Below are 22,399 nucleotides of genomic sequence, written 5' to 3' on the forward strand. Positions count from 1 at the left end.
AAACAAAAAATAATAATATTAAAAGTAAATTTCAAACCAGCAATCCAATGTAAAATTGCAGTAGATATATTGGATTGCAGTAGATATATTGGATAACAATATTTAGGCGTATATATGCATACACGTTATTTAAAAACTACTATAAGTGTTATAAAATCAAGATTACCTAAATAGAAGCATCATCTCCCCGTTGTTGCATAACGGCGCATCCCTTCATGCAATAAAGTTAGCCGTTAGCTTGGAGAAAACGCGCATAAAAGAAGTGGTGTTTCAGTGAGTGGTTCTTTCTTTCCTTCGCAAATCGTAAATCTACATTTTGGCTTACATAGTTCACGCCAGGAGACGCAACACGTTCACTGACTGATCCGTTGATGCACGGGAAGGCAGTTGATCCGTTCTCGCGATGAACTGGAAATGCAAAGCAGATTCGTTCGTCGGTGAAGGGGAAATGCTATTCACGACTCGTTCGTGAACAGGAAGGTACGTCATTTTCTTCTTCGTTTTGTTTTACGGCGAGGTGGCACCAGCTTTAATGGGAATTACTGACACCTACTGGTTGAAGTCATATGAACTGAAAAAAGTTCACTGAAAATATTCGGTCTTTTGAACGAATCGTTCACTCACGAGCCAACACTACTATAATCGTAATTTTCACCTTTCAATCAGTACACATTATTATTTTTTTGGATGAATTACCCCAGATCTAATTGTGGATATTTTCTCTTGACACTTAAGGTGTTGGCTGCTCCCACCTCAGTCATGTCATTTCATTAAAGATGATCATTTTTAATGAGGTAACACCATGTTTTTTACGGTGACTGGTCTTCCCCAGTTTCCGCCAGCACAGCGAAGGCCAGGAACCTCCAGTCAGACTTGCAGACATTTGGGTCACTCATGTGCATTCACAGGTCAGTTTCATCAAGTTTCACCGCAAGACACAGGAATCGGTTTCAGGGTAGTACATAAATTAAAGATGCCCACAAAGAAGAAAAAAACAAAGCAGAGAGTGGGGGAGGAAACCAAAGATGTGGATGACGAAGACACTGAGGATCTGCTTCTGAAGACCAAGAGGAAAAGTCAGAAGGGAAGTCTGGAGATCGGAGGAAGAAGAAAAAGCAGCAGAAGGACAGTGAGGAAGGCTTTCGCTCTGACACATCAACTGATGTAACATGCAACATGGCAAAAGAACAAGTTGAAGACAAAGCTAAGAAAAAGAAAAGTAAAGCAGCGAGAAAGGATGATCTCAGTGATCAGTCGCAGAGCACAGATGATGAAGACAACAAGAGAGCGGGCAATCTTCCAGATGTGATCGCGACCACTAAGAAAGCATCAAGTCGGCCTTCCAAAGACAAGATGGGCTCCAAGGATAAAAAATCCAAAAAGGACTCTGAGAAAGAGGAAGAACATGATGAGGAGGATGGGAAGAAGAAGAAAAAGGACAAGAAGAAGAAAGGATCCATGAACAGCGATGAGGACAACAAGAAGACAAAAGGCAAAAAGAAGAAGGTGGAAAATTACGTGGAAATCTATGAGTGTGAGCTTCGGAATTACCAGGCAGAAATGGTGGAGAACTATGAAGATGAGTACCACAAAAAGAAAGGTATGTTCTCGACATCCAGTTTTTGAATCACACATTGTAAAAGGCACACATTTATTGTCTGTTCACTTTCTCAGTATATGAAGTGGTGACCGTCACGGGCGATGAGAGAGGAGCAGGCACAGATGCAAATGTCTTTGTCACTCTCTTTGGCGAATTCGGTATTACTCCCAAAGTCCATCTGGCTAGCAAGTGAGTTCCTCCCACAAAGGGGGATTTTGAATTTTTTTTTTTGCCCGTCACCAGGTGTTGCACTATATATTTTGAATACGACTCATGTGTCCTTTATTTTACCCCAACAGCACAGAGAAAAGGTATGTTGCTCTTGTGGTGGTGGATTTTAATATGATTTTTTTATTTTCCCTATGCTAATTGGACATTTCCACCTTTCCAGGAGTCGCACTGCGTTTGAGAGAGCCAAAACAGATGTTTAGAGCATTACTTGCTCATACTGTCACGTCTCGTCCCCAGCTGTTCCGCTACGTGTCTGTTGTCATGGTTCCTGTCTGTGTACTCGCCCCTCCCCTCCTGTGTGCCCACGATTGGTTTGATTTTTCTTACCTGCCTCTTGTTACCTGTCGTGTATATAAGTCCTGTCTGCCCCTCACGCCCTGTCGGAGCATTGTGTGTGTTGTCGTCTTGATGTCTTTTGGTTCCTGTTGTCTTAATGTCTTCACGTCCTTTGTTTCGCGTCCCTGTCGGTTAGTCCTTTTGTTATTTCATTAAGTCATGTCAGTTTGCCGAGTCTATTAGTTTCTTTTGCTGAGTAAACCCTGGTCCAAGCTGCATATGGCTGCCCTGCTCCATCCGATCCGTGACACATACTGCCAACCAAATTGCATGCCCAAGGAAAAGCTTTAGCTTGCCTTGAATTTTGATTCAGCTCATATATGAATCTGTCTTGTTTAATAACGCCAGTCTGCTGTGTTGGAGCCTGCATTAATGTACAAGGTCAGGTGGTGTGTTATTGCATTCCACAAGATAAAACAGTGGCAGTTCCCCCCCCAATGCAGCTTCCATCACAGGAAGCCCTTGATCACACTGAAGGGTAATTTACCTCTTGAAAAAAAAAAAACTTTTGTGTCATTCATTCATTCATTCGTCTTCCGAGCCGCTTATCTTCATGAGTGACGCCGGCATGCTGGAGCCTATCCCAGTATCAGGGCAGTAGGCGGTGTACAGCCTGATCTGGTCGCCAGCCAATCACAGGGCACATACTCCACTAATCTAAAATGTACACGTGAGGTGCAATTATTATTTTTGTCCACTTAGTGCCCATTCTTCTTATTCTACACTGTAGTAAATGTGACTTTGAATGAGTGCAGCGTTAAACGGGTACTCCACCTCTTTTACCAGACTTTTGCTCCTCCTCTCACTAATATTTGAAAACGGCATTGACTTGCTTTTAAGAGGGGAAAGGTTTAGGCATAGTCTCGCTAAACTACGATCTAAATCATTGCAATAGTACGACAAACTATGATAAATAAACTAACCAAATAAATCACTAACCTGAACCTGGGGCCTGGCCTATCACGGGTTATTTTCGGGAACGTAACCCCAGCGAAAAACGAGGGATTACTGTATTGCCAAATTTCGACGGACCAGAAACCGGAAACAATCCGTTGAAACTTCCGGGTGTTGCATTGATCTTCGTCCCCTTCCAAAATGGCAAATCTTGCCGCCGCTGCAGCCGCCGCTGCTGCCGCGGCTGCAAACAGAGACCCAGCCGTCGACCGTTCATTACGCTCGGTGTTTGGTAAGTCTTTTTTCCTCTCCTGAATTTTGCTCTTTTGAAAAAAATAAAACAAAAAACCTACATATTTTTACGTTCGTGAAGGTCTGTCTTAGCTAGCTAGCTAACACAAGCTCGTGTCCTTTTTTACGCTGAAAAAAAGAGTCGCTTACGTTGTCAAAGTAATAACATGTATATATGTGTGTTTTAGTGGGAAACATTCCTTATGAAGCAACCGAAGAACAGTTAAAAGACATCTTCTCTGAAGTCGGACTTGTTGTTAGCTTCAGGTGAGTATCGTTCATTCATTCGTTTCTTTTAGGCTTTGTTTATCTAATCTTTTTTTTTAGTATATACACTGTTTATATAGCCTTTTCATAAATAAAGCACAACAGTGAATAAAGGAGATGTTATATGCTTTCCCTCCAATATTAATAACAGCTCCCATGTTTATACCTAACACCATCAGAACCCAATATTTATTCTGGTTTTATTTAGTTTTCTCCCCATTCATAGAACTTTTAACAGTTTTTTAAGTTGCTGCTTTACAGGTGTAAGCCAAAAGTCAAGTTCAAAACAAACACGACTACATTAATTCCAATTAATTATTGCACTGATGTGCAGTATAATAGAATGCTATTTTTCCTCGTTAACATAAAAATTCCATCAGTTTCTTTTAGAACAAAAGTTTCCCTGTGAAATGATAGGAGTATTTTGAGTTATGAATGTGTTCAGTGTGAATTAAACCCAAATGGGAACATACCAGTGCATTTGTATAAAAACTTAAAAAGGATAATATTCCAAAATATATCTGCTTTAATATGAGCATGTTAGTGCTGATTGTCATCACTGCTTTTGCTTTCAGGTTAGTGTATGACAGGGAGACGGGAAAACCAAAGGGTTATGGCTTTTGTGAGTACCAGGACCAGGAGACTGCGCTCAGTGCCATGCGCAACCTCAATGGCAGAGAGTTCAACGGACGCGCCTTACGTGTTGACAACGCAGCCAGTGAGAAAAACAAGGAAGAGCTTAAAAGTATGTATTTAAAAATTCTGAGGAGGCATTTTACTTACGTTTGCCCGTCCGTCAGTAACATTCAACAACTGCCTGGGCACCCGTCCATTGTTGTCAGTTTGTCATTTATTCCAAGCCAAATGATAATCATCAGTCCACCATTACTATTTGGTTCATCAATCGTCAACTTTCCCAATAGTGAGTGCCTGAGACTCCTTGACTCGTCTAGTGATGATTACGCTAACAAACAAAAATCTATTTCTGTCAATACGTTGTCCGTCTTTTTTCTTTTCTTTTTTTAAACTTTGCTAACAATTGTCATTTTGCCCATTTTCGTCTGCAAAATATGCATTTGTCAGTGACCAATTGATGGACCTTTCGTCACTTTGACTCTGACGGAACGCCCACCTCTGTTAAAATTCCCACCCACGTTAGGTAGTTCTATAACGTTATGCTGTGAGGTAATAGTGTCAATATGTATGGGTGCAGGTTTGGGAACGGGAGCTCCTGTCATTGAATCACCATTTGGGGACAGCGTGGCACCAGAGGAGGCTCCTGAGTCCATTAGCCGAGCTGTGGCCAGTCTGCCACCAGAACAGATGTTTGAACTTATGAAACAGATGAAGGTGGGTTTCTTTTTGTCTGCTTTGCTATTATTAAGCTTGAATGAAAATTCATAACCTCTGCTCTCCAATTTGCCTTTTTTGGGAACCTCAATATGTAAAAACATAACAGTTTTGCAAGCAAGATTTGTATTTTATTGGTCCTGAACACAACCCCCTGAAAAAGGCACTCAGCGGTACCTTCTAAAGAGTTTGGAAAAAATAGTCATTGAGGCCGTTTTCACTAGTCACCGAAATCCGTTTGAAAACGTTTTGAAGCTCAATGAAGGTTGGGAATTGCAGCTTTATAACCTGTAGTCCATATGGTGTCATAAAAATGTGTTTTCTCTCTGTGTAGCTATGTGTCCAAAACAGTCCTCAGGAGGCGAGGAACATGCTGCTGCAGAACCCTCAGCTGGCCTATGCCCTGTTACAGGCACAAGTGGTCATGCGCATTGTGGATCCGGAGATTGCCTTGGTGATTGTCCAACCATCCACAAGTCTTCCCAAGTTACTTGTCTGTGGAAGTATTAATAAATGTGCCACTTTGACAGAAAATGCTTCACCGCCAAAGCACACCCCAGCCGCTCATCTCAAGTGCACAAGGGGGAGGAGCCGCTCCGGTCAATCCACCTGCCCTGCCCAACATGGCAGCCCCACAGCAGCAGCAGCCTGTGGTAAGCGAAGCCAACGTGAACACCTGCACTCTATTCTATTGAAATGTTCCACATCTGTGTCCCCCAATGCTCATTTTGTCTTCATTTACACTTAGTCTTGAAAACTTGAAATGGTTACAACGGAGTTAAATGAATTCTAAATCGTTCAATCGAATGTTAAGTGAGTTTGTAAATTCCAGTACTACCCATATGCTAAAGACTAGATTAATCATCAATACATCACTGCACAGGTAAAGAGTAGGAATAACTAACTAGATTTCTAGGCGAAATGAGGGGTGCTTATTATCAATATGTCCGATCTTAGGGCTAGAAATGTTTTTTTATAATGCAAGTTATTTGGCCACTTACCACCTCTATTTGGCAATTCATTTTATTTTACATTTCTCCTTATCACATGATCAGGCAGGGATGCATGTCAATGGAGCACCTCCCATGATGCAGCCTCCCAACATGGGTGTTGTGCCTGGACCTGGACCAGTGCCAGCCCCGGGTCCCAGTGCCCCTCCAGGTACTGAGCCGAAGAATCGTGTATTTCACACTGAGCTTGTTCCCTTAATTTGGGCCACATGCTTTCCAGCCGTCGCTCACTTAATGTCATATCATCTTAAGTGACGTGACACCTCCATTGCATACAGAGAAAATGTCCATTTAACTGTGATTGAGATCATTTTAAAATCAACCAAAAATCAGATTTAAAAAAAAAAAAAAAAAAGACTTTAGTGTCACTATGGTTATTTATAAGGGATGTTTGCTGCCACTTTTTTTTTCTTTACACCAATCACCATATGAGTACTAACTCTTGAGATATTACTAGTGACTTTGATACATAAACTTTCTGTTAAACCAATAATAGATCATTATGAAAAAATGCCAATTTGTTTATTTCTGACAAAAGGCAGAATAATCGTTTTGCAATAGATAATTTAAACAGCTTACTCTATTTTAGGATTAATTTTTAATAAATTAACAAAAGTGCCAAATTAAATTTACAACTCCTTGAGTTTTAATGTTTGCTCAAATTTATTTTATTTATAGTTATTATATTATAGAGCGGCAGGGTGGGCACTGGTTAGCACGTCTGCCTCACTGTTAGAAGGGTGAAGGTTTGATTCCACCTCCGGCCCTCCTTGTGTGGAGTTTGCATGTTCTTCCCGTACCCGTGTGGCTTTTCTCTGGGCACTCCAGTTTCCTCCCACATCCCCAAAACATGCTTTCGTAGGACGATTGAGCACTCTAAATTCCCCGTAGGTGTGTGTGCGGATGGTTGTCTCTGTGTCCCCTGCGATTGGCTGGCAACCTGTTCAGGGTGTCCCCTGCCTACTGCCTGATGACCACTGAAATAAGCTCCAGCACGTCCGCGACCCCCGTATCGAGCGGTATCGAAAATAGATGTATGTATTATAGTTGTATTTATTGTCATAAAATTGAGTTTTACAAGATTCAAGGAATTTTCCATATTTTCAAATTCAAGAATGCACAGATTATTTTTTTTTTCTCATACCAACACACATTCCCACATGACATACCATGAAATACAAGTAAATACTGAGATCCCACTTTAGACCAGTAAGTCCTAAGACTTGTGAAAAAACAATATAAATTAGATAAAGAAGTGAGGGAGATGTTAAATCACCGTTTGAATGTGTGCTAAGATGCAAGGCATCAAGGGTATTAATGTAGCGGAATGGAAAGAGTCTTTGAATTTCACATCATGTCATTTTGTACCTGACCAAAAGAAAAAAAATGTTAAGCTTTTTTTTTTTTTTTTTTTTTTTTTTTTTTTTTTTTTAAATCAATGAATGATCGTTTAAATCACACGTGTCAAACTCAAGGCCCGGGGGCCAGTTATGGCCCGCCACATCTTTTTATGTGGCCCGCAACGACAAATTGGGAATGGACTACGTGTCAATACTAAAATTACAAATTGTATTCACTTTGAGAAAAAAAAGACATTCAATTGCTAGCTATTTGTATTACTATTCATCCTTTTCATTGTTTTACTTGTTTATACTAGTAAAACAATTGAAATTGAAACTATGATTTCAAAATTTGTTATTCATCATTTTGGTCTGAGGCCTATACTGTATATATTATAAGGTGTTGACAGTCGTAATGGCCCTCTGAAGGAAACTATGACTATGATGCGCCCCGCAACACAAATGAGTTTGACACCCTTGGTTTAAATAATCATGGTCTAAATCATGATCATAATTTTTGTGATATTTTTCTTCTATAATCGTTCAGTCCTCCCGCTTATCTTGATATAAGGCTAATATCGGACGGATAATTGTCATTCGGTGCTTACCCAGCCCTTGTTATTTAGGAAAAACATGGAATGACTATTCCGTAGAATATTCCATATATCAGTGGTTCTCCCTCTTTTTTAAACAAAATACCGCCTAAAAAATTATTCAGCTCTCTAAGTCTCACCATCATGTCCAATATTAATATACATTGGGGGAATTTGGGGTCCAGTATTTATCTATTTGTTTGTTTATTTTGTCATTTTAAAACTGTTTTGGGAAAGTATGGCGCTCTACCGTTACCCATCTTGTCCATGCTTTGCACATGTCATTCTTCACTGAGATCCCCAGGGGGTGCCACAGCCTTTAATAATAACGCCACATCTTGTCACGTAACCTACCCTCTTTCATCACATGGAATTCATCACATCCTTTGCACGCTTCCTCACTGCTTTTAAAGTGCCGCTTTGCTCTCTTGAGTCTTGTCTCCTGTTCTTTTCCATCTTTAACGCTGGCTCAGGAAACCTCCAGCATTCCCCCACAGGATCATCTGCACAAGCTGCTATCGAGCGGCCTCAAGGTATCACCACCCCTTCCCTCAGTCAGTACAGCAGTCAGGTTTGGAGTGGAAATTGCTCAACAGTGCACAAAACTTTTTTTGTGTATTTATTTTGAGGTGTAACAATTAATTGATTAATTGACAATGAACTAATTATCAAATTCAACAGTAATTATTTCTGAGAGTTGAACCAGAGAGATTTTACAAATGAAAAGAATTTCAGCCTCAACAGTAAATATTATCAAATTTCCGTAGTACTCTGAAAGCAAATTATTACCAATTATTCACCAATATGACATTAATTATTGACTTAAACAAGTTAAATATACTGTATGTGTGAAATTGTTACATTAATTTGGTAGGTTGCGATGGTCATGGTTCACCTATTTTCTAGGTTTGGTTGTGTGATGAATGTAAGATAATCCCAGAGTTACTGTGATGCCATTTTCAGTTGACATCTAGTGGCAAAATGGCCCCCTGTGATGGATTAAAAACGGGTGGATGGATAAAAATGGGTGGATTTTGCTGCTTAATTTATATTCCGTACACATAACATTAATCTGATTACTGTGTTAATTGGTTTCATATAGATCAATGAAAAGATTTTTGTTTTTATGTGAATATCCCTCAAGTATTGTACTTAGTATTACTTGTTGGCAGCACATACAGGATCAGAGTGCAAAATTGCTCATGGCAACAACCTTCAGCTCTTCTCCAAACTTGTATCAACAGTAGAATAAATTTACAGACCCAGCTCCATTTCACCTACACATATTACGTGAAACACTCGGCTAGGAATCAACCTCGGTCTGACATTATTGTTTTGAGAAATTAACATAATTTCCAAATCTGCACTTTTCCTCAAATTTTTGTGCCAAAATACAATGACTTCCTTCCATTGCTGGATTCATCAAATCCAGGAGTGCGTTTTTGAATTTGGAAGTATTTTTGGGGTTTATCAAGGTTGCAAACGTACCCCTTAAACTTGTTACAAACAGGTGAGCTTTTATTGTTGAAAGCCATCTCAATGTGCGACCACATTCTTGACAGCTTGCTTCTGGTTATTGCATTCATGCCAGTAAAGATGTAATTAATCTTACAAAACAAATAAGCACCGACACACCCATCGTTTCACATTTGCGTGCATACCTCTAGCAGCAATGTTCCATCACCCAATAATGTGTTTCAACCATAATTGAGCTCTTTCTTCATTTGTGTGTGTTGTGACATCAGGTTGCTTGCTGTGCTTTTTCCAAGCCCAATTGTTCCTCCCCTCTCTTTGGTTTTAACCTATCCGTCATGGTGACTGATGCCTGGTTTCTGGATAAGTTGGAAAATGCACTGCTCTGCTGAAAACAAAAAAGCCAAACTTGTTTTGTTACGCTCTATTTCGCTTTGACTTCCAGTGATTTGGAATGACCACTAAAGTCTCTATTGACATATCAGTTTGTCACAATTGATGAATGCACGCACTGTTTTTGTGCAATCGAGCCCTTTAGAGTTTTTAAACAATATGACGGCCTTGCTTGAAAACACAGGTTAGCATATTTCAACGCATAAGAATATAGGTCATTTGAGTAAATATGGAAGTAAATGACTTTTGTGTCGTGCGGTCACAAGTGCTGCCAAGTTAACGACAACGAGGTATAAAACACCTCGGAAAATCATAACTATTGTGCTAATAACTTTTAAAATTATATTTATAGGTTTAAGTGGAATGTGCATATGAATTCTGGTGGAGATTGGTTGTAGTTTTTGGACCTTAAGCGACGCGAAAGTCGTTTCAGCTCATAGCAGACAGTGCTCCGGCTTGTTCCTACAGTTTGTCGAGGCCACATCAACACAACAAACATATTATTACCGGATTCTCTGGACTATAAGCCGCTACTTTTTGCACAAGGTTTGAAACCTTTGGTTTATAGTCCAGTGCGGCTTATTTATGCATTTTTCATGATTTTGTGCCTATTCTCTTTTATATGGCAATTAAACATTAAAATACCTGCGGGTTATAGACTAGTGCGGCTTATGTATGACCAAAAGAGGATTTTCTCCTAATTTTAGCTGGTGCGGCTTATATTCGGGTGCGGTTTATAGTCCATAATTTACGGTAATGAGAACATAATTTCCATATCTGAACCTTTACGCCATGCTACACAAGATATGACCGGCCATCTTGCTAAAAGGAAATGGCAATGCAGAGCTTGCACGCTGTAACATAATATCCTTGTCTAAATAAAATAACATTTTTAAAAAAGTGAACAATTTACCTATGAAATGAACACTCAAACTGAATGGCTCTTCTGCTGGTTCATATTTTTGCACCCATAACTAGTCTCGCGAGCTCTTTTCTCATCTGGAGTCAAACAGGTGAGGCAAGACGACCTAGACAAAATATTTGCGGCTTGGAAACACACCTCAAGTCCAATCTTTGCAACATGACTGCCTTTGCTTTGTTTTTGGGCGTCTTCGACGCGCTTGACTCAATGATTGCCTTCCACCAGGGTCCTCTCTTGTTATACAGAAAACAATTAAAAAATGATTCAGTTCATTTTGTCTTTCTTAGTAAGAACCGGTCGTTAGTCACTTAAAAAATGTTCCTATAAGTTGGTAAATAAAACAAACGCAAAAGTCGCTAATTTGGCAAGGCTGACTGCTTTTGGTCAATTCTCTCCACTCTGTTCACATCTGTTTGTTAGTGCAAGCAGCACACGTCAGCCGACGTATGCTATAAATTGCAAAAGTCACCAAAAACTAGCTATAAAATAAACCATTTTTTCAAAACTCAACAAGCATGAATTGATCAATCAAAACGACGAATCAAACAGCCCTACATTGTTACATGTGATTTACCTGGATCTTTAGTTCTCGTTTCAACTACGGAGCAAATTAAAGTTGAAGAAATAAACATTTTTGTGTATGCAAGTCTGGAAAGTCTGCTTTTCCACATCAAGTAAATGGTCCTTTTAAAAACAAATGACAAGTCTTAGGGTTTTTTCAAGAACTGAGCCTTTCAAAATGTATTTATTTTATTTATCTAATTCTATATTCATTTAGGCTTGCCAGCACCAGCTTGTCTTACGAGTGCTGTATGAACTCAATATAACATTGCTTATCCACGCAGTTTTTTTTTTTTTTACGTGGTGGTGACTCCTGTTGTCCAGCCAGTGTCGTCATGTTTTTTATGCTTATTTTTCATGTGGTTGTTTTCTTCCCAAGGAGGAGGCGGCATCCCCCCCAGAGGCCTTCTGGGTGACGGACCCAATGATCCGCGAGGAGGCAGCCTGCTGTCGGTCACAGGCGACACCATTGACCCCAAGTGAGTATGCAGGCGCGATAGGCAAGCAGTACAGTGAGCTCCTCAACAATCCTTCTGGAACGAATTTGCGTTGAGATCTGAGGTTCTACTGTAGTTTGTATGAGTTGCTCACCCTGAGTCTTTCACTGATCAGACTTCCAGTTTTTTTTCGCAGTTTTTTTTCATCAGTATCAACACTTATCACACATTTAGCCGAGGCTACATGGGAGCGCCTCCGCCCCATGCCCCACCTCCGGTGCACATGGGCCCAATGGGAGGCGGACCACCGCCGGATATGCGAGGGCCACCGATAGACATGAGAGGGCCGCCAATGGGCGAACCACGCAATATGATGGGTGACCCTAGAGGGCCTCCGATGATGGAGCAGCGAGGACTGCCGATGGAAGCCAGAGGTCAGCCGAAGTGTCTGTGTTGCATTTGAGAGTATTCACAGCTCATTACTTGCAAAAGCCTTACTGCTAAATGGATTGAAGGGATTTATTCCCTCAAAAGTCCGCTCATAACAATCCTTTAGGACAAATACCTTTTCCTCCCCCACACATAGTATATTGAAAATTAATAAGAAGAAAGGAATCTCAAGTTTTGCACAATACTTGGCATAGATTGTCCTACCTTTTAATAAAACTTCTCAACTTACTTCAACATAGATGACATCTAAATGCTGCATGAGGATGGCATTGCTTTTGGCTAAATAAAACTTTTCACACTACACATAAGGAAACCCATTTATTGCTCGTATCTTGTGTTCACACCTAAGTAGTAGCATTCAAAGTCTGTTACAAAAGCCTGCCAATAATGGCTTGTTTGGTCGCACAGCATTATTTGCATTCATTATGTGTTTTTGTGTTTCGGCAAATTCGGATAGGCCGCGATCCCAGAGCGATGGACGCCCGCGGCCCCGTGGCAGGCCAGAGAGTTCCCATGGCGGGAGCAATGCAAGGCCCCATCCCCCACAACATGGGCCCCAACGCACCCCTGCCGGCACGGCCGGTAAGCGTCTGTTCCTTTCTGTCCTTTTGCTTCTTTTTTGTGTGGTTCCCTACTAAAGTCATCTTGTATTGTGATCAGCTTTAAGGCTCAGTCTAAATTGTTAGCTCATTGAGATAACATGACATGAACACTGAACATGTCCAGCCAGCCAACAATTATAATGACACTGTCCTATTTTGTTTTATAATATTAGAAAAATAGTTATTCATCAATTGTACCACCCACGGCCATTAGACAGCTGGGATAGGCTCCAGCACATCCCAAAACCATTGTGAGGATTGCAAGCAAGAGTTGAAAAGTAAATAATCGTCTGTAGCGTTCATTGACGAATACAGAGACTAAGGCCACATTTATAGCCGCTTCAGTTTCAAACACCAACTACAGTTGTAGGTACACGATGCTCCTCTCTCCTCATCTTCAGCTCCTCCATCCATCCATCCGTCCGTCCGTACCAAAGCCGACTGTTCAACATCGCTGAACCAACAGGGCTGTGAAAAATGTTGCTTATCACAGGCGCAAGAAATCATCAATGCTCCTTGGCGGTCAAGCGTCAACAGTCAAATAGCACGAACGTTATCTAAATCGTACGCAGTATATGTATGCGGGTTGTTGCATGCTTGGATTGTACTGTGGTTGATAGTGCCACGAACAAGGTAATTCGTGTTTCATGTGGTTAGTTGACCTCCCCAATGAGCCGTCTGTCCAGCCTGGCTAATCATTACACGGCTGATCAACACTGCAAATGTCTACCTTGGTTGTCTCCACAGGGTCCCGTAATTTCGGGAGTTCCTCCTTCGGGAGCAGGAGGTGGCGGCTTCAGTCCGGCTCAAAACCAAGTTTCCACACAAGACCAGGAGAAGGTGGGCGTTACATTGGGGTGATCTTGCGGGCGCAAAATGAGTCCCAGGTGGTAGTGTTGCTAGTCCGCCACTGGCTCAAAGAAACAGTTGTTCCCTGTAATTTACACTCGTGTGTTATTCTTCCATCTTCTTTTTCTTAGGTCATACTAATATAGAAACTGGAAAGCTGGCGTGGAGCTTTTCCAAGTTTTAAAAGCACTTGCCTATCGAGCGCATTGTGCTGCCATATTGTTATAGATCTGCTTTGCGCCCCCATTTTCAGGCTGCCTTGATCATGCAAGTTCTCCAGCTGACGCCGGAACAGATCGCCATGCTCCCCCCCGAACAGAGGCAGAGCATCCTCATCCTCAAAGAACAGATCCAGAAAACCACCGGCGCCCCTTGATTGCCATCTGCGGTGCGTAAGGGGGCAGGTAAGCGCTGCACCTGGCACCTTGATATGCGTGCTATATTCACTGACAACATTTTATTGTGTTATCAGTATTTTGCCCACAATATACCAATATGTTCAAAAAATAACTTAAAATTGTTTATTCATAATTTGATGTTTTTTTGTGACCGCATTGCATAATTTTCGTTCAGCATGTTTTTTTCCTAATGCGTTATGGGGGGAAATGCCGAACAAGTATCATGTGTTGCAGCCATAATAAATCCATACGAATAAATAATTTTACTTTATTTTTGAACATATTGGTTTCATGTAGGCCAAGTGCTTAAAGCAAAAGCTCTTGCATGTACAAGGATTGTACAAAGTACAAATTTGCCAGTCTCAGAAAAATGTTTACTCCACATTGGCGTCTTCACACTTCTGTATTTTTCTGTGTTTAATGATCTATTATAATGTTTTGACTTTCTTCTTCTTTTAGAACTTGGAGTCTGACCTCCACCTGTCTCATTAGTTTAGATGGTTGTATAGTTAAAGTTTTTCTCATGTCTTTTGTTTTTTTGATGACGTCCAGCCCAAAATGTGTGACCACAAATATTAGCACATCATCCTTTGTTTTCCCCCCAACTTTTCATCAATAAAACAAAGCTACTTAAAACATGAGCACTTCTTTATTTAACAGAAGCATAAAGACACAATAATAGAACTTGAGTTCTTGACTTCAGTAGATCATTAACCGCATGCCATATGATGCCTTCTTTTTCCCGGTGCACTACTTCCGTCTCAGAACTGTACAAAACTCATTTGACAGCACGCAACAGTGAATCATTGGTTTTATCTGGCAGGAACCACCAGTGTCCAATCATGAATTAAAAACTTATTAGAAATCAGTGCTCTTCATATTTACAAAAACAAAGTGCCTAAGTTTACCTTTACATGACATTGAACATATGACAAAATGCTAAAGTAGAAAATTTGGCAAAAGATACAGAGGTATTGTACTTTGATGCAACATCCATGACACAATCAAAAAGTAACTACTTCAAATTCTGGTGTGAAAGCGCACAAAGCTCAGGCCCCCAAACGGCTTTTGGGGCAATTCATTAGAGGTTGTTATTTTACTGTTCAATGAAGCGGCACAGCCAAAATATATTTTTTGTGTTAGCGTTACGTTTGTTTTTTTGGGAACTACTCTATAAAATTGCTTTTTTCCCCCTAGTAATATTGCGACTGTTTTATTTGACTTTTTTCTGATTGTATATCATTTTCAATACTTTTTTATTTTAAATAGCACTATTTTTTAAATTGCCACTGATATGTAATATTCTGACTCCTCTTTAAATGACAACTTTCTCAGTGTATCTTCTTAAGTTGTTATACTTTTTAAATGGACCTTTCTTGTAAAATTGGGACTATACTAATCATCTTTTACGGAATATTGTGACTATTGTTTTAAATATCCAACTTTTTTTCCCTCCTATCTTTTAAATTTAGATTTTCCCAATAATTTGACACCTGCCTCATTATATTTTAGAAATACTACTTTTTTCGTAATAGTAAAGAATTTATCATTTAAAACATTCTCGTCTTAAAATTCTGATTGTTTTTCTCAAGTACAATTGTATTACATTAAAAATGAAGACCTTTCCCTGATGACATGGTTATGTTGTTTTAAAATGTTGACTATTTTTATTGCTTGCAACAGGGTGACTTTATCCTGTTACTATTACAACTAAAACTGCAACTTCTGGCTTTGACTTCACACACAATTTTCTGACTTTTGTAAGAAACGCGCGCTCATTTGATAAAGAAAACCCTGTTCTTTAAGTATATTTACATAAACAATCAAAACCAAGTGGTAAAGAGAGAATAGACCAGTGGAGCAACATGCCCAGCATTGTCATGAAAGGTTGTTGGGTTTTTTTTGCGTGTGTGCTTTCGACACGTGGGTGAGTCTGCCTTAATTAGCAATGAGCAACATTCCCCAACAGGTCTTGCTTCAAGGAAATCGCTGCTTCTGTTTTTCTCCATCTTAAAAGTTCTCCTTGTTGAAATAGAACTTTGTCTTGCGCGGGTCCACGTCTGAGTATTTGGCGCATTTCTTTGCCAAGACCTTGGCCAAAGCCAACGGGCCACACAAAAATGTTCCCACCACGGCCCTGAAGATGAAACGCAAAAGACGGAACATTGTAGGCAATGCATGATTTTGTTTGGTGATTCAGAGGGCCAAGATAAATGAATGTCTTACGAGGGGTTCTCTTTGCGGACTTGTTCAAACTCCTTATCCCAGTTGGGTCTTCCATAGTGAGTTTTCTGTCGGAGTCCAGTGACCACGTCGGTCTCCTCGTCAAAGTGCACCATGGCGTGATTGGCCTTGTGGAAACAGAAAGAGATTACATGAGCACGCAAGATAATATTCCACTAGAGTGGGCTGACTTTAGTTCAATTGATGGCTTCAAAGTGCAAATAAAAATCATCCACAGGCACAAACAGTTTTCACTTTGACAAGCACATACATGACTCTGATCCCATCCGGTCAGAAAGAGCTTGTAGGTGAGAAAATCTCCAATGCCCCTCTCCTCCATCTCCGTCTCTTGGTGCTGTAGCAGGTCAGCAAACCACTCGAAGGCATTTGTCTCTCGGCACAGCCAATAAAAGTAGATCTGTAACCAGGAAGTAAGGGAGGAATAAACAACAATGAGGCGCTTGTTGTAATGACTTAATGAGGACCAAGGTGTGCTCATGTGGGCACTTTGCTTCATTTAGACAAATGAAAATGTCAGCATGGGACTAAGCAACTCAGCCTGAACAAAAAAGGATCAACAGGCAATGATAGATTTGTGTGATATGTATTGTCAGCATTCAAAACATGGAGAACTAAATCTAAACATGGACAATGTATGTGCCTTGAGATACACCTTAATTTGTTCTGTGACCACGCTCGTAAGTCAAAACAGTCATATTGCAAATCATCTTGAGAAGAATGGAAATGCCATTAATCTGATATCTCAATGCCTCATGTAGCAGGGTTGTGGGCAAATAATTTAAATGGAGTTTGACATTTGACAGAATGTTTTCTTTCTTTTTTACCTCTGTTGAAAGCAGCCACGATTCAGACGTGTCAAAACATTCCGTTTCAAAATCAAAGCGCAGACAAAAGATGTCATTCTGCATAACGACAAAAAAGCAAAAACGAGCAACATTGTGTTGTGGTTGTGAGTTACCTTTCGCGTGCGCAGAACTGGGTTGGACTCCTTGAATTTGTACCAGATGGACTTGAGGATGGAAGCGAAGGGGGTGACGCCGATTCCCGCGCCCACCAGCATGGCCACCTCGTAGTCGAACACGTCCTCACTGGCCGTACCGAAGGGCCCGTCCACACCCATTCTGATAGGGGCAACAAAAAAAAAAAAAACGCGCCAATGTCAAGATCCAATTTCGCCCTACAAAGCCAATAAATGCCGCTACTACTAAATGGTGCCTTGAGATACTCGTGACCACACTTTTCAAGTTGTGATAACACTAAAATGTGAAGAATTAAACAGTTTGTGCATCATGATTTAACGCTGCAATTCAATTTATCGTACAACACTGTGAATTACTCTGCCCACACATTCTAATTCTAAAGTACAATACAATCAAGTGCTATTCTCTTTGTTAAAAAGTAAATTGTTTTTGGTAGCAGGGCGGCACAAATAATTTGTAGTCACATTTATTTCAAGAAGGAAAAATTATTTGTGACACGTTTTGATTTACAAGCACGGTCACAGAATATATTCAACTCGTATCTCGGGAGCACTGAATTTTGACCCTCTAATTATGCTACATTTTAGACAGTTCCTTGTAGGATGCAGTGAAGGTTCCACACCACTGCAAAGTAAACACAATAGCAATCTCATTTGTCAGTATTATCTCATCTTGTGAATGCTTATATTTCAGTATTTACAAACTAAAGATTTTAGACACAAAATAGTAATACAGTCGAATGCTAAATTCTTGCCTCGCATTCACATAATCACAATCATTTTTGATTTGCAATAACGCTTGTCTCTCAGCACTAACACAATTAATTGTCTCGGTATGGGTAAATATTTTGAGCCGGAATTTGCTCATTTCAGCAATCAGACACAATATTTGAGACTACTGTTCAAATAAAATTGGCTTGGACAAAATATCAATTAACGTGAACAACTCTTTCTCTCGGTAGTAAGATAAATACGGCTGATGCAATGCAGCATTAGCACAAATTGCATTTCTCCACATTAGTAACTAGTTGGAGGCTCAGTTAGCACTGGCACAAAACATTTGAAATGAACTGACTTGGGCCCTTGCCCGCCCTCGGGCAGCTGCTGCATGATGCTGATGAGTTTTTCGGTCCAGTCTCCGGCCGAACGGATATGCACGCTGAAGAAGTCCTCCTCGGGGGCCGAGGTCATGGTGAACGGATGCCACTCCAGCTGAGAGATGGCCGGGCAGTTGAGGAACACGTACTGGCCCACGTCCATTTTGAAGCCGCTCTTGACTAGCTGCAACTCCAGCACCTTCGACGGATGCATTACGATCTAGGTAAAAAAAAAAAAAAAAAAGAACAATAAAAGGTGAGCTGGACCAAAATTGCTCGGTGGAAACTTCAAGCATTACCTTTCGGTATCGGACTGTCTGCAAGTATCGGACTAAACGCAACAGCCTCTCACACAGGTACAGGATCATTGGCCCGATCACCCACATCCATGTCTGGGGGAAATAAGAGGAGCATTGTTATTATATTGTTTTAAATTGCTTTAATAAGCTGCCATTGTATATCCCTGCTATGCCAATGTAATTAGGAAATAAAAAATAATTGGGTAAGAAAATCAAAACGTTATTCAGTTATATGAAAATGTCTTTTCTACTTTTATTAATGATGAATCTTGTCCAGATGTGCAGCTAGTCTAAGTTCATCCATGAGGTTGGTGGCTTGGGGAAAAAAAATAGCACTTCACAAACACCTCCGCAAAATGTTGTTGCTGTGCACCCCTCCTTATATTTTCTGTCAATCGGAGTCGCACCACCGTTCGTGTTCAACGATATGTTGCTTCTACTATCGATGCTAACTATTAGCATGCCAATGGTGTTTTGCATTTTAGTTAGCAGTAAGCTAAGCGGCCTTTCTTAAGGCAAACAACCACTGGTGGTTTTATACACAACGTGCAATCCTATTTTTAGATTGAGTTTGAACAAACCGGGAGTAGCATTACAGCTTGAAACGTCTTTTTTGATAGATTGTACACAATTTGCCTAATTGCTGCTTATTGTCACTGCCACATCACGTCTCAAGTTTACACTTGTAAGTCAAAGGAAAAAAATACAGTCAGTGAACAAGTTTGTATTTGGAGCAATTTGACAACTGGAAAACATACCACCAATGTAGTGATTAATCATCGACGCGTCACCTTAGCAGTGGCTACAAATAAGTGAAGCCATTCAACATCTTGACAAATGGGAGTCTGCTGAGCAAAATTTAAAGTGTCTCTGACTGACCCTATAAAGTTCAGCTGCTTCATCCCTAACATGTTGTGAGTGTAGTTCATTAGACAGTCACCCCTCACACTGTTCTCACAAAGTTCTCCAAATCAAGAGACCAACCTGCGGAAAGCCCCCTGCAAACTGTGGTACTGGGCACTCGGGAATTCGCCCCCAATCGGCGCTGCGGTCTTTGCAAATGGTAAAGTTGTGCGGTGGGCTGTCTTGCTGACTCCTGACAATGCGCCTGAAGAGGACACACAAAGAGTTATTGGCAAACGAGACAGAAGATAGAGAAGAAGGGAGGGCACAGCGGGTGTTCACCTACCCGGCACCATGAATGACAAGGCCGGCGAAGAAGATGATGAAGAGGTGGTGCGTGTACCAGAAGACCTCAAAGTAGCTGCGGCGGATGACCTCCATGGAAGAGGTGATGATGAGGATGAGGGCCAGGGTGATGATGACCCCCGTGATGCCGGCAATGGTGGTGAACACAAAATAAGTGGGAATTTGCTGTAGATCCTGACACACAAACACAACTTCATTAGGAACGCCCGTAAACGAGCCAACAGCAATATATATATATATATATATGTTTCTTATTTGGCTCCCAAACAAATAAATTGTTCACAACATATTTTGAAAAAATATATAAATGTATAATGTATAAATAAATACAAATAAATAATCATACAATTACACACAGTACAAGATAATTAAAAATGCATTTTATGTCAGTATTTATTTATTTTAAGCATGGGTGTTTATATTTAAAATATGACGTTTTTATTTTGAAGATTTAAACTTAATACATAAACAATAAAAAAAATCACCAATATATAATCGACTATTTATCTGGATTTTTATTGTTTAGTTTAAATAATATTTAGTACAAATTCAAGAAAATACCAAATAGTATTTATTTTATTTTATTTCTTTATTTAAAAACATTGAATTTAAAAATATTTTACATGTCATTATTTTAAATTCGATTTTACGCATGAACACACCTAATTTTAATTTCACACTTTTCTGAATCTCGTTTTCGTTAATTTGCTGTACCGGCCACGAAAACATATTTAGACCCTTAAACCACTCAGCAAGAAAAGAATCTAATCATTATTAAAAAAAACTAATGCAAAAAGCAATGTAGAGTGTGACTCACGAGGCTTCTTATGCGAATGGGGTTGAGGTAGGTGGTGTTTCTGGAGTCTTCCAGATTGGACAGCGCCGTGCTGAGCTCGTCGTAAACGCCTTGTCTACTGTTGTTGTACCACTCTACGTTCAGAAGATGAGCGATGATGTGAACGGCTGTCGGGGCACCACACAGAGAAGCCAGATGGTTCGATTATGACAAACAACAGCACACACTTGTTTTGAGGTACCAAGTATTAAGCCCAGTTTTTTGCAGTGTATGACCACAAGTTTGATTATGTAATACGTACATCATCAGGTTAAAAGCATTTGAGCAGTCACGCTTGATGAGTAGAATCACCTTGGGTCAATATTTTAAATGGTCATTCACCTCTGTCCTGTCCGACCATCACTGTGTAATAGGACTCATATTATCAGATTTCATCATTTTTAGAGCTAAAAAAAATGAATCAGTTATAAACTCATTTGCATACAGCTTTTTACGATTTATACTTCCTAAAATATCAGTCCTTCATCAGTTGTGCACTTCCTTGATAAAGCAAAAGAGATAATGGACACGCCTGATGACCCGATGACACACTAAGTCCCGTTTCCCATAACCTAATCATCTGTTATCAATACATCTTGGGTTTTTACCTGCCCGACAAGCTCACCTGTCATCAGAGCAATTGTGTAAGCCACCAACTTGTGGAAGTCAAGATTTTTGTCCAGCTGCTTCCTCAAGCTACGACTGCAACACTGAATGAGAAAAAAGAAACCAAATATTTCATTTTAGCTTTAAAATGAATAATGTACAGCAATGAAATAATCACAAAACTTCAATCATAAAATTGAATGTCCAACCCTAATTTTAGGGCAAGCATGAGTGATGGATGACACACATTAAAAATTTGTGACTAGAAAATGAAGCTTCAAATTTGCTTCATGAACCAGTTGTATTTTTTTTTTTATTCCTCTAGGTGGCACTTTTGCTAGCCCTATGACGAACAGAGAGTGGCATCTATAGGGCTCAACAAACAAAACAACTGGTATATAAGATGTGCATCTTACCACGAGGGAGCCACGTATGAGGGACAGCAGGTTACGACACACAGGAAGGAGGATCAGCAGACAGTTGAAGTTGAGCACGGCAGCGGGGGCCCTGGCCCAGGCCAAAGCCGACTGCGGTGACCCACAAAAAATAAAACGTCATGAGACAAACTCTCAGGGACTTGGGAGAATATGAGGAATTACAATTTCTTTGGGAAGTTCTCACCCCTAAGAGATGGCGCGTGTAAAAGAACTGATCTCCCAAGTCATAGAAAAGATAAAACCAGACAAAGAGGAATAAGTTGATGCCCATCCACACCACCTGCAACAAAAAAAAACCCAAACTGGTCAAACATGCTCATTTATGTCATTTGTAGTGCAAATATGAAGGAGCTCACCAGTGTGACACAAGTAACGCCATTGTTAATAATCCAGTTGGCCATGTTGAACACCTGCAGTGGGATCACATCAGACGTGACACCGCTCGACTTTTAAAGGCTGCAGGCTCCTCCCCCAAGTGCCAGTGATCCGAAATACAAGGAAGTAAAACACTCACACAGAAAAGGCAGAGTGGAATTGAGGAAACTTAAAAGGTGCAGTATTTCCTTCAGGAGCTGAAGGACTGCATTCCGATAAGACAGGAAGTCTGACAGCGGAAAAATGAGGACGTGTAAGAAACCTTAATGAAGATGTTTAAAAATAGCTGCTGAAAAGTCACGTCAACAGGATTTTATACTC

General features: G+C 40.3%; 3 protein-coding genes across 4 annotated transcripts; 2 read left to right on the forward strand and 1 right to left on the reverse strand.

Moving 5' to 3' along the window:
• Window positions 1-235: 235 nt before the first annotated feature.
• LOC148404247 (uncharacterized) lies at window positions 236-2,031 on the forward strand. The gene is made up of 5 exons (XM_088395814.1): window positions 236-480; window positions 833-1,600; window positions 1,675-1,789; window positions 1,900-1,911; window positions 1,992-2,031. The coding sequence occupies exons 2-5, from the start codon at window positions 1,177-1,179 to the stop codon at window positions 2,029-2,031; spliced, it is 591 nt and encodes a 196-aa protein (XP_088251940.1). The 5' UTR covers window positions 236-480; window positions 833-1,176.
• Window positions 2,032-3,198: 1,167 nt separating this feature from the next.
• On the forward strand, window positions 3,199-14,989 carry cstf2 (cleavage stimulation factor, 3' pre-RNA, subunit 2). Of its 2 annotated transcripts, XM_088374615.1 has the most exons (14): window positions 3,199-3,353; window positions 3,541-3,619; window positions 4,195-4,364; window positions 4,833-4,969; window positions 5,304-5,423; window positions 5,500-5,622; window positions 6,025-6,130; window positions 8,386-8,445; window positions 11,641-11,740; window positions 11,933-12,132; window positions 12,606-12,730; window positions 13,498-13,590; window positions 13,853-14,003; window positions 14,457-14,989. In XM_088374615.1, the coding sequence occupies exons 1-13, from the start codon at window positions 3,263-3,265 to the stop codon at window positions 13,973-13,975; spliced, it is 1,527 nt and encodes a 508-aa protein (XP_088230741.1). In that variant the 5' UTR covers window positions 3,199-3,262; the 3' UTR covers window positions 13,976-14,003; window positions 14,457-14,989. The 2 variants fall into 2 exon arrangements, with proteins under 2 accessions (XP_088230741.1, XP_088230748.1); XM_088374622.1 differs by lacking the exon at window positions 8,386-8,445.
• On the reverse strand, window positions 14,628-22,223 carry nox1 (NADPH oxidase 1). Its single transcript, XM_088374601.1, has 13 exons — window positions 22,060-22,223; window positions 21,888-21,983; window positions 21,683-21,793; window positions 21,286-21,370; window positions 20,643-20,788; window positions 19,806-19,999; window positions 19,601-19,724; window positions 18,617-18,709; window positions 18,296-18,537; window positions 17,200-17,362; window positions 16,492-16,638; window positions 16,224-16,348; window positions 14,628-16,134 (listed from the first exon to the last, which is right to left on the reverse strand). Exons 1-13 carry the CDS (start codon window positions 22,102-22,104, stop codon window positions 16,008-16,010), a joined length of 1,698 nt encoding a protein of 565 aa, XP_088230727.1. The 5' UTR covers window positions 22,105-22,223; the 3' UTR covers window positions 14,628-16,007.
• Between the last annotated feature and the right edge of the window lie 176 nt (window positions 22,224-22,399).

The sequence above is a fragment of the Syngnathus floridae genome, chromosome 1, assembly GCF_059516105.1.
Source record: "Syngnathus floridae isolate MCC-2025c chromosome 1, RoL_Sflo_1.0, whole genome shotgun sequence".
NCBI lineage: Eukaryota > Metazoa > Chordata > Actinopteri > Syngnathiformes > Syngnathidae > Syngnathus > Syngnathus floridae.

Bases quoted from the DNA above. Each gene is read 5' to 3' on its own strand.
- LOC148404247 (XM_088395814.1), top strand. From the start codon at position 1,177: ATGGCAAAAGAACAAGTTGAAGACAAAGCTAAGAAAAAGAAAAGTAAA. The intron at 1,601-1,674 runs GTATGTTCTCGA...TCACTTTCTCAG, and splicing joins TGAGTACCACAAAAAGAAAG to TATATGAAGTGGTGACCGTC.
- cstf2 (XM_088374615.1), top strand. From the start codon at position 3,263: ATGGCAAATCTTGCCGCCGCTGCAGCCGCCGCTGCTGCCGCGGCTGCA. The intron at 4,365-4,832 runs GTATGTATTTAA...GTATGGGTGCAG, and splicing joins AAACAAGGAAGAGCTTAAAA to GTTTGGGAACGGGAGCTCCT. The intron at 12,731-13,497 runs GTAAGCGTCTGT...TTGTCTCCACAG, and splicing joins CACCCCTGCCGGCACGGCCG to GGTCCCGTAATTTCGGGAGT.
- nox1 (XM_088374601.1), bottom strand. From the start codon at position 22,104: ATGGCCAACTGGATTATTAACAATGGCGTTACTTGTGTCACACTG. The intron at 21,984-22,059 runs GTGAGCTCCTTC...TTTTTGTTGCAG, and splicing joins GCGTTACTTGTGTCACACTG to GTGGTGTGGATGGGCATCAA. The intron at 17,363-18,295 runs GTCAGTTCATTT...TGCCCCTATCAG, and splicing joins GAGGGCGGGCAAGGGCCCAA to AATGGGTGTGGACGGGCCCT.